Source organism: Cucurbitaria berberidis, assembly GCF_010015615.1.
Source record: "Cucurbitaria berberidis CBS 394.84 unplaced genomic scaffold K460scaffold_5, whole genome shotgun sequence".
Lineage (NCBI taxonomy): Eukaryota > Fungi > Ascomycota > Dothideomycetes > Pleosporales > Cucurbitariaceae > Cucurbitaria > Cucurbitaria berberidis.
The window spans coordinates 2042376-2058063 of record NW_024468939.1 but is presented as its reverse complement, the minus strand read 5'-3'; the positions used below and the strand labels follow the sequence as shown (position 1 = coordinate 2058063).

Genomic DNA, 15688 nt, shown 5'->3' with positions numbered 1-15688 from the left:
ACTCACTATACTTAGAGGATGTTGTCGTGCGTGTGCGTCCAGCTTGGAGCACAGGAACGGTGTGCGGAAAGACGCAGATATTCCGGCAACAACGATAATCTCGCGGCCAACTCGGCTTGTGGGAAACTCTATTCCCTCTCGGGCCGTGACTTCTTGTCAATACGGTCCGACCAAACTTTGTTTTCCTCCGTTATAGAGTCCAGACATCAGGGGTTCGTGCATGTGGACGGCCGCAGCTAGGAACTCGTGTCGGAGAGAAGGCGACTCCTTGCATTCTCGTCCTGTGTAAGGTTTCTTTTCCATTTGGCATAGGATGAGTTGAGGTGCAAGATCGGGAACGTACCGTCGGTCGACCAGCACCATGGATACTCTAGTGTAGTGGCGATATGAACGAAAACGACGTCCCGAAAAAACTCGCGCGTGTCGCGGATCTCGATTGTTTGTTGACCAAGTCATCGTATGCAAGGAGAAGATCTAAAGAAGCATAGATGGGTGTGTGCCCGAGAAAGCAGCCATCGGTCGCTCCGCCACATATGCCCAAGGCTCTGTGCTGTTCGGCAGGATGCATCTTCGTGTAAGTAACCAGAGCAATTGCTTTGCTCCAAGACAGCATGGTTCGTCGCTGGCGTTCCACTAACTTTTTTTCCGGGTGTCTGCTTAATCCAGTTGGTAACTAAAACACCGTCTCACCTGTCAAGCCGTTGAGCACGGTATACACAGAGGACCAAGAGTCGGAACGGACTCCACCGGTTACAAGTACAGACATTCGGAGCGCCTACCCGCTGTCAGTCTCAAGCCTGTCCCCACCTGTGTAAAAGTCTACGTGTGAAATTTCTTCCTGCAATGGTCTGAATGAGACATTGTTGCCTTCCTGCCGACGTACCAGCACCAACCGGTGACTTTTCTCAAACCAGTAGCACATGTACGTGGAACCGCCTGCGTACGTCCAATTCGGAACATCGCACGGGAATACCTTGTCCCCCTTGTACGTGCGGGCGGATGTAGCAAAGCCAAAACGTGGTGATACGTATAGGGTGCATGAAAGCGTACCAGATTTAGAAGGGCTCTTCTGCACCGAGCCAGAACCGGAAAACCACCGTGTCACCTGGGCCATCGACCGTGCTCCTTTGCAAGTGGATCAGACAGTCCCGTGGCAAAGGATGGAGTGAAGCGCTAGGTTGACAGTTGGCGCATGTCGTGCCATGTGTGGGGGAATATCGTGCCAAGCGTTGAGCAACGATCTGGTGATGTTGTGCCAGGTACCTCGAGAGTGGCTGGCGAGGCAGTAAGAGACCGCATTTGCCGACTCGTGTAACCAGCAAAACGCCATTGCACGACTTGTGTGACACAGAGGACCTTGAATGACTCTCCGTAGGAGTCGCGTGCGGAAATCCTCGCGGAAAAGGACTTCTAGTCACGGGTGAGATTTGGTAGAATTCGTATAAGCAAGTAAGAGACCAAACTTGCTATTAAGCCGCGTGTCTCCGATTTGTGAACCGATGGTGGTATGACACAATGCGGTTGTAAGTCTCACATTCGGTGATTGAACTTAAATTTGCCAATGTTGGCTCTATTAGGCAAGTACGGATGACTGAGGGCATTCTAGGTAGGCTGTTAGTGGCGTGACGGGATGGTATCCGATATTTGGCGTCGCCATAGTCCTTCATAGTAGGCTTGTCTAGCAGCACTCGGATTAGGCGCATAGTCCTTTGGCGGAGGACGGATCATGATGCGGGATCTGACTCGGACATCTGAAAGAAAAGCAAACACCCACTGTTCAAGGCTGAAAGCACGGCCACGACACAGGATAGCCGTAAGGCTGAACTCTAGGCCTCTAACCCAATGTGACGGGTACAAGTCCGGGAGTTGTCTTACCGTGGAACTGTTACACCGGACAACAGCCACGAAGCTTACCGTGCAAGGTGCGCTCCTTGCTTTCAGCCATCATATGGGCGTAAGTAGCAATCCCTACCTCACGCAACGACATCCCGCCCGCAGCTTACTGCCCCCCACTGGCTTTGTTACGAGAAACAGGTGGTGCATCATTGCCCTGTTAAGGACACGCGAATGTTCTCCTGGGTTTCGCTTTGGACGGAACGGCAAAGAAGCGCTCTGTGGCTTGCGAGAAAGCAATTTCTGGGACGCGGAAAGATGTGATAGTCTGCACGTCGGTGTCCGGAGGAAACAAAGACTTGCATAATGCGTACATTGGCACATGGCGTGGGCGTGTTATTGACATCAGCCTCCGTTGCAGAGCCGAGCATTGATGTTTTGTCGCAGGAGCGTCAGGGCGTAAAAGCGTGACTCAACGCCCCTCATGAACTGACAATATTCGATATGGCTTTTCATATGAGCTGATAGCAGATCGATCTCGTTGAGTGCGTGGGTGACTTCATCCTATCGCAGCGGAATTTCTAGAACCTGCTTAACTAGCCGGTCAGCTCAGAGCAGCAGTGCATAATACATTTGATCCAGCAAATAGGCAGACAGCCGTCCTGCAGGACAATATGTTCGAGAATCCGGTCGCGATACGTTGGGCGGAGGACCAGACTCTCCACTTAAACAGCTGAGTTCAATATCATGAAAGATTGGCTTCCACACGTACGCAATGATTGCCGCCGCGGCGTGTATTGGAACACGGTGGTGATGTAGGACAAGATGTGAGGCATTTACTGCGATGATGGGTAGCGGCAGCAGTGACGCGGGTCGCAAACATGGCCACACCACCGACAGCGAGAGCTTGGCAAAATGGCGCTTACTAGATTCGGTCTAGCCCTCTGCACATATCGTCTCTCCTTGTACTTTTTGATAATCATGCCTCATCAGATGACCAGGGATTGGCGGCCGCGCGAAAAAAGAAATTTCTGTAACGGTGCCCTTCTTCCCTTCCCATGTGCGCGATCGAGATTCCGGTGACGCCTTTTGCTGCACACCACTACTAGGGCTAATATTGTATGCTTCGGAAGAAAGTACTGGCCTGGAGATAAGGGCTCGTTAATATATGCCACCAGGGCAACGCAGCCAGCTGAAGGACGTTGAACTGTTGGCAGGGAAGCTCAGCCCTCCCGGACTGCCAGCTGACTAGGATTTGAAGCGAGAGAGTGTTTCTCAATAACGGTGTCGTATGGCTGAGACATTGTTGACAGCTGCCTGCAAGCAATCCTGTGGCATGCCTCCCTCAACAGCACCATAGCCCTGGTGGACTGCGTGCTTTGCAGGATGGCTTCAAGCATGTAATAACACCGTACACCACCACCTCCAGCATAGTAGCCTAGCATAGCCTCACTGCCTCCACTCCAGTCCCGCAGTCACGTAGGCCGAGGAAGCCGTCTAGGCAGATCCCTCCTCTTCCCCCAACAAGATCACCGCTCATCCCTCATCAGAAAGTAAGAAAGCGCGGGATCATAGCCATGGGAGTCTCGATCGTGCATCTGCTTCATTAATTAATCCCCAACAACCTGCATCCCTTCTCCCCATCCCGTCCCCTACCGTTTTAATCTTACACATGCGCTAACGCGTCTCCAAACCTAGTGCCATCTGGCAGCCCTGAGGGCCGCGAAGTTGGCCCCGTCAAATCAAGCAGGCAGCAGGCTACTGCACGCTTACACGCTCAGCACACCTTCGCGACGCAGGTATCGGGCTTGGTGAAACCCGTGATTTGCCCGTCGGCGTGGGCTTGTTAATTGTTTGCTGGGTTCCTTTGGTGGCTTGGTGCCCAGGCCCCCGGGGTCTTTTTAGTAGAGTGGCCCTGGTTGTGGTTGGACAGTGGATAAACCTTCTTGAGCAAGCCGCGGCCTTGTTTGAGATGGGTGCGCAAGTGTTGCAGGGATGGCTGCAAATGAGGTGGTGCAGAGGCGAAGTGCCTGTCGTGTCACCATGTGTCGATGTGGGTCGGTTATTCTCTCGTCGTCGTGTTGAAGGACGTTGAAGGACGCCGAAGAACATGGAAGAACGGCAAGATGGTTGAGAGGCGTCACACGGTTCAACAATAGCGGGAAGGATGAGAATGTCTCTGAGGTGCCTACAACGGTTGTTGCAGCGCCTGATCGTATGTTTTATTTTGTTTGTGGTGTTTGGTGTTTGCTTCTAGGCAAAATATATGTCCTTCTGGGACTGACTACCGTACAGTGTTGAGCAATGCTCTGGTATCTCTTCGTATGAAAACCAACGACCGTGGGCGACCAGGGTGTTTCTGTGCCATGGTCTAAAACAAACAACTCCGTGTAGATGCCCAATGTCCCCCCTGATATACTGATTTGAGAACCAAATGAAGTATCCACACTAGAACGATAAAAAAAAACACGCAGCCATCTAGGCTTCCTCCTCCCAAGTTAAACTAAGTAAGCCAGCATCGTGGCCATAATTCTAGGTCCGAGGCCGCTTGGTCCGGTTGATCTATTTTGAAACGCCAAATAATCCAAGACAACACCAAAACCGAGCGAGAAACACCGCTATCATATCATCGTGACTTTTCGAAACTTTAAGAATAATATGAACACATCGTAGAAAGCGTATCTGAAGGAATAGAAGTAATCCGTGGAATGGTAGTAGGGAAGATTGGTCTAGTAAACATGGACCGGGGTTGCCATCATCGACGGCTGGAAGGACACATGCTTGACTAGGTTGGCCGCCTGGATAAAGGGCTGGAACCACGTATTTGCCGGGGGTGGGGGAGAAAAGTATGTTTGTTGTTGGGGTACCCGGGAAGAGAACTTGTGGACCGGGGCGTGGGAAACGTTTTGGTATGAAGATGTTGAAGAAGCGGATGATACCGATGAACAAGAAGAGAAGACAGAATCGTTGTCGGAGTTGGAACTTCCGGAGGAGATGGAGTGATGGAAGACCGGTGGAGAGTACGCTGGGCCTGGAAGGGGAGCGACGGAGGGAACAGCAGGAGCCTGGTAGCAGGCATTGTAGACCGCATCTCGGGTGTAGTCCACTGGGCTGAAGGGAGGGGAAGGTAGAGGTGTCGAGACCGCGGACTTGGTTGCCGTGAAGGCAGAGCATCGGAGAATCATGTCACGAATCTCGGGGATCGTGGCTCTCTTGGATGGGTTGAATTCAAAGATCCGCCTGAGAATAGCATCCAACTCGAGGGAGATGGGCAGAATAGTCCTGAGGAACTTGGGATCCTTCATGAAGGCGCGGAAGGTGCTATCCTCGAAGGAAGCCCGCTTCCATGGGTTGCGTCCACATGTGAGGTTGACCAGGATGACACCCAGGCTCCAGACATCGTTGGGTGCCGAGGCGTAGCAGGAGTAGGCCTTGGGCGCAGCAGTTTGACATTCTATTATAAATTAGTCACGTGACTCGTGCTGAGTCATGACAAGCGAACCTACCTGGTGACATGTAGAAAGTCGAGCCGCATCCAAAGTCAGAGGTGACGTGGTCAGTAGTGGCGAGTCCAAAGTCGGCAAGCTTGCAAGTCATGCCCTGGTCGGTGACCAAGACGTTCTCCGGCTTCAGGTCCCTGTGGTAGATTCCAATGGAATGGCAGTACTCGACGGCATCCAGGATCTGGAGGAAGGCCTGTTTGGCAAGAGCATCATTACCAACGTACTTGCCCTGCTCAGTGATGTTTGAGAAAAGATCACCTTCTGGGCAGTATTCGATGACGACGTAAGTGCAGTCTGGGGCATCCATGATCTTGACCAGCGAGGCAACGTTGGGGTGAGCGCTGGCCTGGTGGTGAAGCTGGATCTCCCGTTGCTGGAACTTGCGTTGGCGAGGCTCAAGGCCAAGCTTGTTGAGCGCTTTTACGGCATAGGGGATATTCGTCTGAATGTCTACGGCGGTGTATACTACTCCATAGGCGCCTACGCCGAGGATGCCAGTCAGCTGTAGTCTTCCAGCCAGAACTTGGCCTAGTCGGTCTTCCGGGGCGCAGAATCCATTTTGGAGAGGAGATGCTGGCGGCGTCGGGTACATGCTGTGAGAGATGGAGGTAAGATGGAGTCCTCGATGGTCCACTGAAGGCCTCAAGGACGATGTTAGAGGGATCCGGAGATTAAAAGCGGGCCTTGTCCAAATGGAAGTGATGCACAATAGTCCTTCCTTTGGAAAAACGGGCTCAGAAAAGGAAGATGAACGTATTAGATGGATGCAAGCCGGGGGGTGGTATTCCAGGTGGGAGATGGTCAGGTCAGGTGACGTAAAAGGTTGAGATGGATGAAGGCGAGGCTGGCAGAGGTCGATAGAGAGGTGGTAGTAGTAGTAGTAGCAGCAACGTTGACGAAGGAGTGTTTGGAAGAGGTTGAAGAAGAGGGTGGTGGTGGTAGGAGGGTAGTAGTAGTAGTGTGGCAGGGGGTGGATGGGTAGTGGTCGAGGTCGAGGTGGTGATGTTAAAGTGTGAGGCGGGATATGATGTATTGTTGTATGAGCACGGCTGGGCAGCGAGTGATAAAGACGGGCTTGGGTATGGCGGGCCCCCTGGAGACGATTGGCTGCGTGCAATAGCCCCAGTTCGTAAATATAGGGAAGGATGAGCCTTCGCAGGTAGCGCTAATGACGAAGCAGGATGGGGCGGCAGGCCGTGTGCAGGCCCTCAGCGTGCCATGGCCTCCGGCACGCAGACGCTAAACTCCTGGTTCCACTCGCGCAACCCACCCTGGCTGCATTGGTGTCGTGGTCCCAAGTCCAGTGGGCAGGGAGGCGAAAGTGAGGGAGGCCGGGGCGAGGAGGGCCACTGGGTGGTGTGAGCGCGGGTCGCCCAGTGGGTGGTGGAGGGGGGCTAGCCGTGGTGGTCGTCGTCGTCGTCCAACAAAGGGCCGTCATGCAGCTCCCGAGCGGCCGGGGCCTTGTCCTTGATTCACGTCAAGTTCGAGTTTAGTTACTGTACGTACTGCAAGTCGAGTGAATCAAATCATGCCGCCTGGCCTGCCAATCCGCACCTCACCGGGCGGCTGTGGCCCACCAGGCGAATCAGCACCCGGTCAGCACCGGAGAGGGTCACACACCCACCCACGCACCACCCGCTTGCTCAACACACTGCACGCCAGGGCTCGACGCTCGAAATGCAGCAGCCTGGAAGCACCACACACATAGCACAAACTCGCAGTGCCTCGAACCAGTCGACCCAGCCATGCGCAACGGGGAGCGCAGACGGGACCCGCGCGTCGTGTGGCGCGACGTCGTCCAATTCCCTGCCACCTCTCCTCCACACCAGAGCAAGCAAGCAAGCAAGCAAGCGCTCCTCGTCAGTCAGTCAGCCCGCAGAGGCAAACCACTCCCTCTCACGACGCAGCCCCCTGATCTCAGCGTCTTGTCACCGGCCGTCGAAAACGACCGCGCCTCGCCCCAAGCAAAAGGCTGAAAAACTCCACGTTAGGCCGCTCCTTGCCTAGCGCTGCCTAGCCTGCTCAAACACGCTGCAAAGCCTGCCCAAGCTTACGACGTCTCGTAAAGCCGCGACGCTCGGGCGGCGTTCGATAGTCTTTCGCTGGCTCCGACGCCCATGACGAAAGCAGCCTGTCTAGACGACCATCTCGCAACGCTGCGGCGCTGCTTGGCTTTCTCTGACTGTCATGCTGCCAACAGACGACTGCTGGCCTTTGGTCCCGCGCCTGCCTGAACACGGTTGCCGTCTCCTGCGCGACGGCATAGTCACCGTCAGCAGCCCGCAGTCACGTTTGCGTTTCGTCATGGTGGGCCTTCGTCTTCTCTTCCGGCACTTCCAAACACCCTTTGTCCTGCCAATCTTCGTCCCGTGTCTGCGACTTGCCTCGATGGGCACGGGCGAGCTGATCATTCCAACAGTTTGAGCGCCAAAAAAAAACGTTGGCGATGACACATGGCACTGGGAGCCTGATTGGATCCTACGCTGCCTTCTCGAATCCTGCTCCGCGGGGCTTTGCCCTGCTCGTACCTGACCTCATTGGCTCATGCAATATATTGCCAAAGAAGAGCATGACTAACCGAATCGTTCGCCATGCGCCCCTGCTGCTCGGCGCCCTAAGCAATCTTCCCTCGACGAGTGGAATCCTTTTAGTCGCGCACCAGTGGCCTACCAGAAATTTCGAGAATTCTGCTCCTGGCGAATGAACGTCGGAGATTAATTTTCACTTTTTTGCCAATCACCATCCTCGTTCCAGCCCAGTCATGGTCTTGTGACAGGTGGTCACCGCCTAGTCGTCAACTGCATGTCCCACCTACACCGGCCATTCGCTCAGCATTCAACGACGTGGCTCATGGCGCAATAGGTTGGGGCAAACCCTCGCAGATCGATAGTTTGCCCGTCTCAGCGAATAGCGAACAGTAACCAGGGACGCGGCACTCTTGATTGAGGTTGACAATGGCTTCCAGATCGAGCAAGGACGGCCTTTTCCCGGCTCGTATCTTCATCTCGTATCCATGCCCGTTGATGATTAAACGACCCTACTTGTCCGGACATGGATCGCCACGACTAGGGTGAGACACTCGCTCACGCAAGCGAGGCAAGGACTCGCTGCTTTTTTTGCTTTTTTTTCTGCTCCCGGCGTCATCCGTGCATGAGCACAGGTCTAGCCAAGCTCTGCTTCCCGCAGGCTAAAGTTGCGAGCGGGAGTCTGTGAGGGTGAAAGGGCCCGGCGATCATAATTCTCACAGCACCTCCTATCACGCCGGGGTAGGGATGATACTCTGCACGGTGGCAAGGACTTGTTTAGAATTCGAGATGAATGAACCGTTCCCAGGCGCATGGCTACGGGCGACTATTGACACGCTTGTTGCATTCGGCAACTTGTCGATGCGCCGACAAATCTTACCTGGACAGTTGTGCATGGTACAGACGAGAATATGCTCTTTGTCTGCTCGCCCGTGAGTCGCATGCATGCACTGTGAAGGGCAACTTCGCTCATCGTGGTGAAAGCTGCATTGTCTCTTTTCGGCCAACCTAGTGCGCGCTGGTGGTGGTGATAATTCCATCTATCTGATTCAGGGGCTTGCATCTTTACCACTCACTCCACAAAGCTCGAGCTTCGCAAGCGATTGTAGACCAGGTGGCACCTCCAAGGCTTCACCGCCAAACAACGTGAAGGCACCAGTCTAGCCCAGGACGGGTATGGCGTGCCTTCTAGCTCGATGCGCACGCAAGCTTATCGATAACGGGCCCCTCACCACCATGCAAAACTTCTGGGTCCCAATGCTAACAGCGCCCATATGAGCAAGGGATAGGGCCAATTGACTGTGTTGCACCCTTTGCTATGCCCTGATGACTTGCAAAATCTGCAACGTGGCGCCAGCAATCGGAGGGAACAACAGACGGAAGCCAGTGACATCGCTGTTGCTTCGAAGATGAGCGTCCGCAAGGCACTCAAAGGCGCACAAGGCTGCGATCAACAACGATTCCAGACTCCCTGGTGCAGCCCAGTGAGGCTACTGATTGGCGAATGACAGCATCACAGCCTCGTTTGTGTTGCATTGTTGGGCTCCTGTGGACACTCCCTTGCCTCTTCCACCAACAAAGTGCCGACCACATCGTAACCGCTCCGTAACCGCGCATCTCGTGCTTGACTGGCCAACGACGTCGTCGCTTTGCTGAATACAATAGACAGACAGCAAACACAGCCTACTACACCGCTCCAAGTCGGTCCGAGGAGCCTCTCACAGCGTCTCTCAATCGACTCTTTGCAACACTCTGTTGGTTTTGAAAGTGCCGACTTCCGGCAAACATTCTTTGAAACGTATCAAATGTGCTATACACAGGTCCCACAAGCGCATACCGATCTCCAGTCCCGTGTTTACTCTATAGCGAGAATCAAACAACCATGTCTTGAAATAAATCCCCCTACGAGGTTGTCAGGCAAACCCCATTCCATACCGCTGACAAGCTCCATGGAGGAAGCTCTCGTTTCAGCTTGCGCGTTCTGTGTTCGGCGGCTGCGGAGTAATGTGATCATGATCGACAAAGGGCCAAGTGATGCAAACAACCTGGGCCGCCATCATCTACCTGATACAAGGCACGCTGAGGTCAGATCTTTAATTCCGGCACAACATGACGCAAATAAACATCAACTAACATTTGTCTCGGTGTTCCACGGTCTGTCGCGCGGCGGACACTTCGGGGGACGGTCATTTTCCAGTAAAATGAGGCGCCAATCAATCGCAACTAGGGCAGCAATATTGAAGCTCCACAGATCTTCGTTTCCAACGACAGACATCTCACCGGATGGCCTGCAGAGCAAGCTATCGAGTCAATGTTGTATATGTGTCGACTGTGAGCAGTTCCATTGCTGCGCTGTAGACACATCATACAAACCCACTAAATCGGCAAATAGACGCGGTCTGGCCGGGTCTTGACAACGAAAAAAGTGGAAACGTTGTCGAGTCACAATCAACTAAGCTCATTCACGATCCGCTTCACAAAAGCCACCCGATACATACGTCTCCACCACAGATCAGTAATTAGCAAAAAAAATCTACTACTACCCATTCTTGGTTCACTACGATCAAAGACCAAGCAAACGCTAGCTTGGTAGCTCATCCGCGCTCGCCGGCGCCGCCGACTTTGAATAGAGTCGTCATTTACGAGACCCTTTTTCTAAGTTTAATCCTTTTACCAGCGGGAAGAGGCTTCGATTTGGAGCTTCTGGATGCTCCTGAACGAAGTCAAAGTTTGGGTGTTGATCCACTCTTCGGTAATACTATGGGGCCTTGTTGCTGAAGATCCAATGGTACGAAGCCGTACAAGTGCATATGCTTGTCGTGAGATGGGATTGCCACCCTGTGAATCACCGCTTGGGAGATGCTGGCACCGAGGTCTGTTGGGGGTATCGTGGATGGAGGTGAAGGTTTCGTGTTTGTGGCTGTATTTAGGTCGCCGAGCGATCTGGGAACGGAGTCAAGTCCGGTCTTAGCACGGGCTTCAAAGGAACAGATGTTCGTTCCCTTCAAGATTACGTCTTCGTATTCGGGCTTCCAGTACGAGCATCCGAAGACGACGGTGAAGGCTTGCATCAGAATGTAGGGTCTGCGCTTACTATTTCAAGCTGAGTGTAGTGCTGTAACAAGACTGAAGATTTGATATCATTGTGGCCAGTTGAACATGATAGTGATAACGCCTGATGCCTCAACATCTTCTTGCTATTAGGTAGTCGTTGATCCAATGATCCAATATACTCCTCGTTTGCAAATCCATGCTGTTCATCTAACAATGACCGCAAAGCACGTGAGACGTCGTCGTCAACCTTCTGCACTTCAATCATGGTATCCAACTCTAACAAGGATTTACATTGTCGAAGCGCCAACATGGGCAATGCCAACTACCACAGTTACCGCAAGGCATACATGAAATAAGTACTGATCTCCGATTCTCAGCACATTCAACTTGGTTGCATGGCATCGGATGTTTGGTGCATGGTCTGCTGGCGCCTAACAGACGATTCGTCAACCATCTTCACACATCGTTTCAGCAACACCACACATTAATGAGGTCAGCATAAGCCAACGTCATGAGGCTTGCCAGCCTTGACCGGACCTTCAACCCCTGTGCCAAACCATCTCGCGAGTTATTGCCTACATGGACCTCGCGCTTAGTAGATCCAGCGGCTGTACATACATAGCCACGGAACCATCGCTAACCGCCTCGTTCAGGTCGCCCACCAGGTCGCCTCGCGACTCCACCCACACGCCCATCAGCACCAAGAGTCATGAAAAACCGAACCTTGAAACAAAGTGACGGTGCGTGTGCGGCGCAGTACCATCTCTGGATTCCCGGGCCATTTTCAGCTGACGAGTCTGAACGACGAATGTCCGCATAGACCAACCACGATCCAAACGCTGGCCTGGAATAGCGCCGCCAACCATGCTTGCGCGTAACGCTGAGACGGTCATGGATGCCGTTTGGAACATTTTTTTCATTCCCGACATGTTGGAACGGCACGGGGAACGATATGCAGGTCATCGATGCGGACAGTTCTGTGCGCATGTTGGAAAAGGCCGCAGCCACGGCGTCAAGCGTTCCCGCCGCCGAGTGTGGCCTACTACAGGCCTACGACGACGAGTCGTTTGGAACAGAGCGCTTGGATGAAGTGAGCGTGGCATTGGGTGTGCAAGCCTGACATGTGGACGAGAGTGCGTAGACGCTGGTGGCAGCTGCGTGGATGCGGCGAGGGTCGCGAGGCCACCACCTCACCCAGGATGGGCGAGACATCAACCTTCACTAACAAAGCCTCATTCAACAACAACAGGGAGGATCTGGTCGCCTCGAGGGAGAAAACATGCACGCGTCCTCTTCCACGAGACGTGCTTAGACGCTGGTGGCAGTGGCGAGGTCACCGATGAACCACCGGCCTAGGATCCTCGCTGAACAGGAAGCAACATCCTGCATGTCGACATTTGGTTTCTGTAGACCCTGATCGCGCTCGCGAGCAATGCTGCTATTGTGGAGTAAGTCAATGTGGGTATGATGGTCGAGGCCACTGTGCCGTCAGCATGTGCGAAGTACGATGCTATTTTCAGGCCGGATCACAATGTTGCCGATGCATGAACTAGAGTGAGCATATTTCTCCACCTTCACGAAAAGTGTGTACTATGTTTGGAGATGCTTGGATTTGGGAAGATGGGGGGGGATCCTGCCGATAACGAGGATTGCTCACCAGGGTTGTTGCTAGATGCTGGTGCTTGAGAGATGTACATGCTGATACAGTATCGTGTCTCATCAAGTGCACGATTTAGCCTTCTGTTTGCGCTCCTGAGTCTCTCTAATATAGGCCTTCTGGTTTTGCATACCCTTGCTTTTTGGCTTCGACCGTGAATTTCTTACTGCTTCCGCAAAAGCTGGATGCACAACGTTCTTAGTAGAGCCAAAGTCTTCCCAATCCTTTCCCGGCCCAACGAGCTGCACTAATTCCATCTGATGTGGTACGATTATGGGTGAGTTTGCTTGTCCTTTCACCCTCCTAATAGTTTTCTCAACTATCTGCACATTCTGATTTTTGCCGTTCCACTTGGTAAACCAACGCTCGTAGCCCTTCGCGCCGTGGCACCAGCCCACTCGCAGTGTGGTCGTATTTGGAAAGACCTTGGAGATACTAGTGGCACTTTGAAGGAGTTCGCGCCACTCTTTATCGCTTTGGTTGTCGATTTGACGGAGGCTAATTGTCCGCACGACCAGGACTAAAGATTGAGGTACTAAATCAGGATCTACTAACATGCAATTCGTGCACCATATTTACTTACCTGAGCGGACGAGGCTGGCGTAAAGCGGTGGAAATTTGATCAAGTTGATGCCTGGTTCTACGTCGTTCAATTGAAGAGGGGTCGAGTAGACGACTTCTGCAAATTCCGCATGAACTTGTCGGCAAGTACGCATGATGGCGCAGTCAGCGTACGCAACAGACGACCCCACATCCTCTTCATCCTTTTCATCCTTTTCATCCTCTAAAGGAGCTCTGGTTTCCTCCTCTTGCGCTTTAGATTCGCGCGTCGCGAGCGGTGGAGCGGTCTGCCACCATCTAATCCCGTCGCGCCTCAAGCCTGCACAAACTTGCGCATACACCATATCGCGGATCTCTCGAGGTAGATCAAGAAACCCAACGCCTATGCTCTCTTTCGACGACTCTTGCCATTCCGTGCTGACTGTGATCTCCTGAGCGTCCGTGGTGAGTGCAAGACTAATCTCCGGCACCGATGATTTAGACTCTGTGGTATCCACTACTAAACGGATGCAGCGATCCGGACTTGATGACGGTTCCGGACTTGAGGGCAGATCCGGACTTGAGGGCCGCAGTGTCGCTCCAGGGTTTGGCAACCATATGACTGACGTTGTCATTGTCGCTGTTCAAACGCCCCGGGGCGTGTCCTTCTGGCGCTTCGAGTACTTCCGTTAAAATCGCGAAGAGCGATGATGGGCTCACTAGACGAGCGAGCGAGGTAGTCTAGGGAAGGAGGGAAAGAAGTGTTGGAGATACGTGGCCGGCTTCAACTGTTTATGTCTGAGACGGGAGTTTGTTGCAAGGATCTTAGACGCACAACTGCGGGTTGTCAGCTAGATCGTGTTACCACGTCAAGTCGCTTCCTGTAGCCTTTCACGCCTACTAGACTGCTTGGTTGGTCTCAGCTTGAAGTTCTGTTTGCTTTTTCAGAGATCGGGATGTGACTTGGCTCGGTATTACCCTATAGGAGGGGGACTGACAGGGATTTTGAATACATGACGAACGAATCACAATAGCTTAAGTGGAGCAACGTCTTATGTGATTCGTTCGTTGTCCTCTTACAGGTCCTCGTTAGTTTCGCTGTACGGCAACAGATGCTAACTAAACCTAGGACATATATCATGTTATAAACATACCGCTACTTCATGCTACAATGTGGCTTGATAGTTCCCATCTTTTTGGTCCTTTGATTGTTCAAATGTTTGCAAAGAACTGCGCTTCCTGTAAGAGAAAGAAGCGGTTTAGGACATATAACGGTATCCATGCGCTAGATTATCATTCTAGTCGCTGCGCATTATCAGATTGTCCTCTAACTGATACTACATTCGATTTCAGTGCCTCTCATTCTTACACTGAGGCCTCGGCTATCTTGCTATCTAAAAGCCGTAAGCTCATCGATTCGTATGATTTCCTCATACATTGCACTGCGAGGAGTTATTTCAGACCTGGCGATCAGAATCCGTATCCACCATCGTCCACTCTTCCTCCTTCTCTTTGTCGTCCATACTCCCGTCCTCCTCATTCTCCGTCTCGCCCATAATCGCATCTTCGTCCATCGGATACCCGGCCTGACGCATGCGCTCGCGGATACGCTCTTGGCTCTCCAAGCGCAGGCTCAGCTGTCTCTCACTCTGAGTCATCCTACTCATTCCCGGCCTTTTCCTCTCTGCTTGCCTCAACATCCTATCCCTCCTACGTAAGTCTCCTTTAGTATTGTCTAGTTCTCCACTGGCACCACCCACACTCTCTTCCTTCTTGATCTTGACCTCGGGGCTAGGATTGAGATAGTCTTCGACGGGACGTAGGAGCGCAGCACGCCAGCTGTTCGTCATCATGAGGCTGCTCGCAATGGTAACCCGAAAGTCAGTGTACACATTGTACATGTCGGACCAGGACGCGGTGTCGCCGTGCGTATCCATGCCCGTATCGCCTATGTTGAGGACGTTGGACTGTGTCCAATGGCTCGCCACAGCATCGAAGAAGAGTTGTCTGATGCCGCTATTGATCTTGTTTCGAGCGCCGCTCTCGTTGAGGACGGTGTTGGTGGTTGAGCCGTTTGGAGACGTGTTTATACAGATAAACTCCACATCCGAGGCGCGTATCGAGGACTTGCGCGCATTCGACGTCCGGAGGCGGGCGAGCGGCTCAAATATCATGTAGACTTGTCGTAGCGCTGCGTCATGGTATGCCTTCGCACCTAGCCGTATGCCTAATAAGCATGCCAATGTGTTGGCCCTGATCGCCCTGTACCCTGGAGTCTGTTGATTGAGCGAGTAGATGCTGCTGCGTATGTAGTCTACGAAGTTCTGGAAGTCTCTCGGCTCTACATCCTTCAATATCACTGGCTCTTTCGCATTCGGATCTTGAAACAGGTCGGCGAAGAAATTCGAATGTCGTGCTAGCAAGGCTCTCGATAGTAGCCATGTTCGTCGATCTCGAGAATCTGAACCTACGATAACTTGCATCATACCAGTTATCGGCGTGGGTATGCTAGGCGCGCTTGCGGAGCGATACACGCGCTGGCCCTGAGATGCTATTTTGCGGGCGGGGTCTTGGAC

General features: G+C 52.8%; 5 protein-coding genes across 5 annotated transcripts; 1 reads left to right on the top strand and 4 right to left on the bottom strand.

Annotated features, from left to right (window-relative positions):
* Window positions 1-4196: 4196 nt before the first annotated feature.
* Window positions 4197-6266, bottom strand: K460DRAFT_370080 (kinase-like protein). Its single transcript, XM_040934079.1, has 2 exons — window positions 5340-6266; window positions 4197-5287 (listed from the first exon to the last, which is right to left on the bottom strand). The coding sequence occupies exons 1-2, from the start codon at window positions 5926-5928 to the stop codon at window positions 4563-4565; spliced, it is 1314 nt and encodes a 437-aa protein (XP_040784642.1). The 5' UTR covers window positions 5929-6266; the 3' UTR covers window positions 4197-4562.
* Window positions 6267-6967: 701 nt separating this feature from the next.
* K460DRAFT_370079 (uncharacterized protein) lies at window positions 6968-7478 on the top strand. Its single transcript, XM_040934078.1, has one exon. The coding sequence runs from the start codon at window positions 7082-7084 to the stop codon at window positions 7310-7312; it is 231 nt and encodes a 76-aa protein (XP_040784641.1). The 5' UTR covers window positions 6968-7081; the 3' UTR covers window positions 7313-7478.
* Window positions 7479-10296: 2818 nt separating this feature from the next.
* K460DRAFT_178465 (uncharacterized protein) lies at window positions 10297-11388 on the bottom strand. Its single transcript, XM_040927028.1, has 2 exons — window positions 10956-11388; window positions 10297-10804 (listed from the first exon to the last, which is right to left on the bottom strand). Exons 1-2 carry the CDS (start codon window positions 11223-11225, stop codon window positions 10532-10534), a joined length of 543 nt encoding a protein of 180 aa, XP_040784640.1. The 5' UTR covers window positions 11226-11388; the 3' UTR covers window positions 10297-10531.
* A 1133-nt stretch (window positions 11389-12521) lies between these two features.
* Window positions 12522-14034, bottom strand: K460DRAFT_370074 (uncharacterized protein). The gene is made up of 2 exons (XM_040934077.1): window positions 13156-14034; window positions 12522-13092 (listed from the first exon to the last, which is right to left on the bottom strand). Exons 1-2 carry the CDS (start codon window positions 13745-13747, stop codon window positions 12635-12637), a joined length of 1050 nt encoding a protein of 349 aa, XP_040784639.1. The 5' UTR covers window positions 13748-14034; the 3' UTR covers window positions 12522-12634.
* An 874-nt stretch (window positions 14035-14908) lies between these two features.
* On the bottom strand, window positions 14909-15592 carry K460DRAFT_261247 (uncharacterized protein; the record flags this gene model as incomplete). Its single annotated transcript, XM_040927466.1, has 1 exon — window positions 14909-15592. A coding segment is annotated over one exon (684 nt), but the record flags the coding sequence as incomplete, so codon positions are not given.
* Window positions 15593-15688: the final 96 nt, after the last annotated feature.

Excerpts from the sequence above, each read along its gene's own strand:
- K460DRAFT_178465 (XM_040927028.1), bottom strand. The coding sequence starts at position 11,225 with ATGTTGGCGCTTCGACAATGTAAATCCTTGTTAGAGTTGGATACCATG. Across the intron at positions 10,805-10,955 it reads ACTACACTCAGCTTGAAATA|ATCGCTCGGCGACCTAAATA; the intron begins GTAAGCGCAGAC and ends CTCCGTTCCCAG.
- K460DRAFT_370080 (XM_040934079.1), bottom strand. The coding sequence starts at position 5,928 with ATGTACCCGACGCCGCCAGCATCTCCTCTCCAAAATGGATTCTGCGCC. Across the intron at positions 5,288-5,339 it reads GACTTTCTACATGTCACCAG|AATGTCAAACTGCTGCGCCC; the intron begins GTAGGTTCGCTT and ends AATTTATAATAG.
- K460DRAFT_370074 (XM_040934077.1), bottom strand. The coding sequence starts at position 13,747 with ATGACAACGTCAGTCATATGGTTGCCAAACCCTGGAGCGACACTGCGG. Across the intron at positions 13,093-13,155 it reads CGCCAGCCTCGTCCGCTCAG|TCCTGGTCGTGCGGACAATT; the intron begins GTAAGTAAATAT and ends CTCAATCTTTAG.
- K460DRAFT_370079 (XM_040934078.1), top strand. The coding sequence starts at position 7,082 with ATGCGCAACGGGGAGCGCAGACGGGACCCGCGCGTCGTGTGGCGCGAC.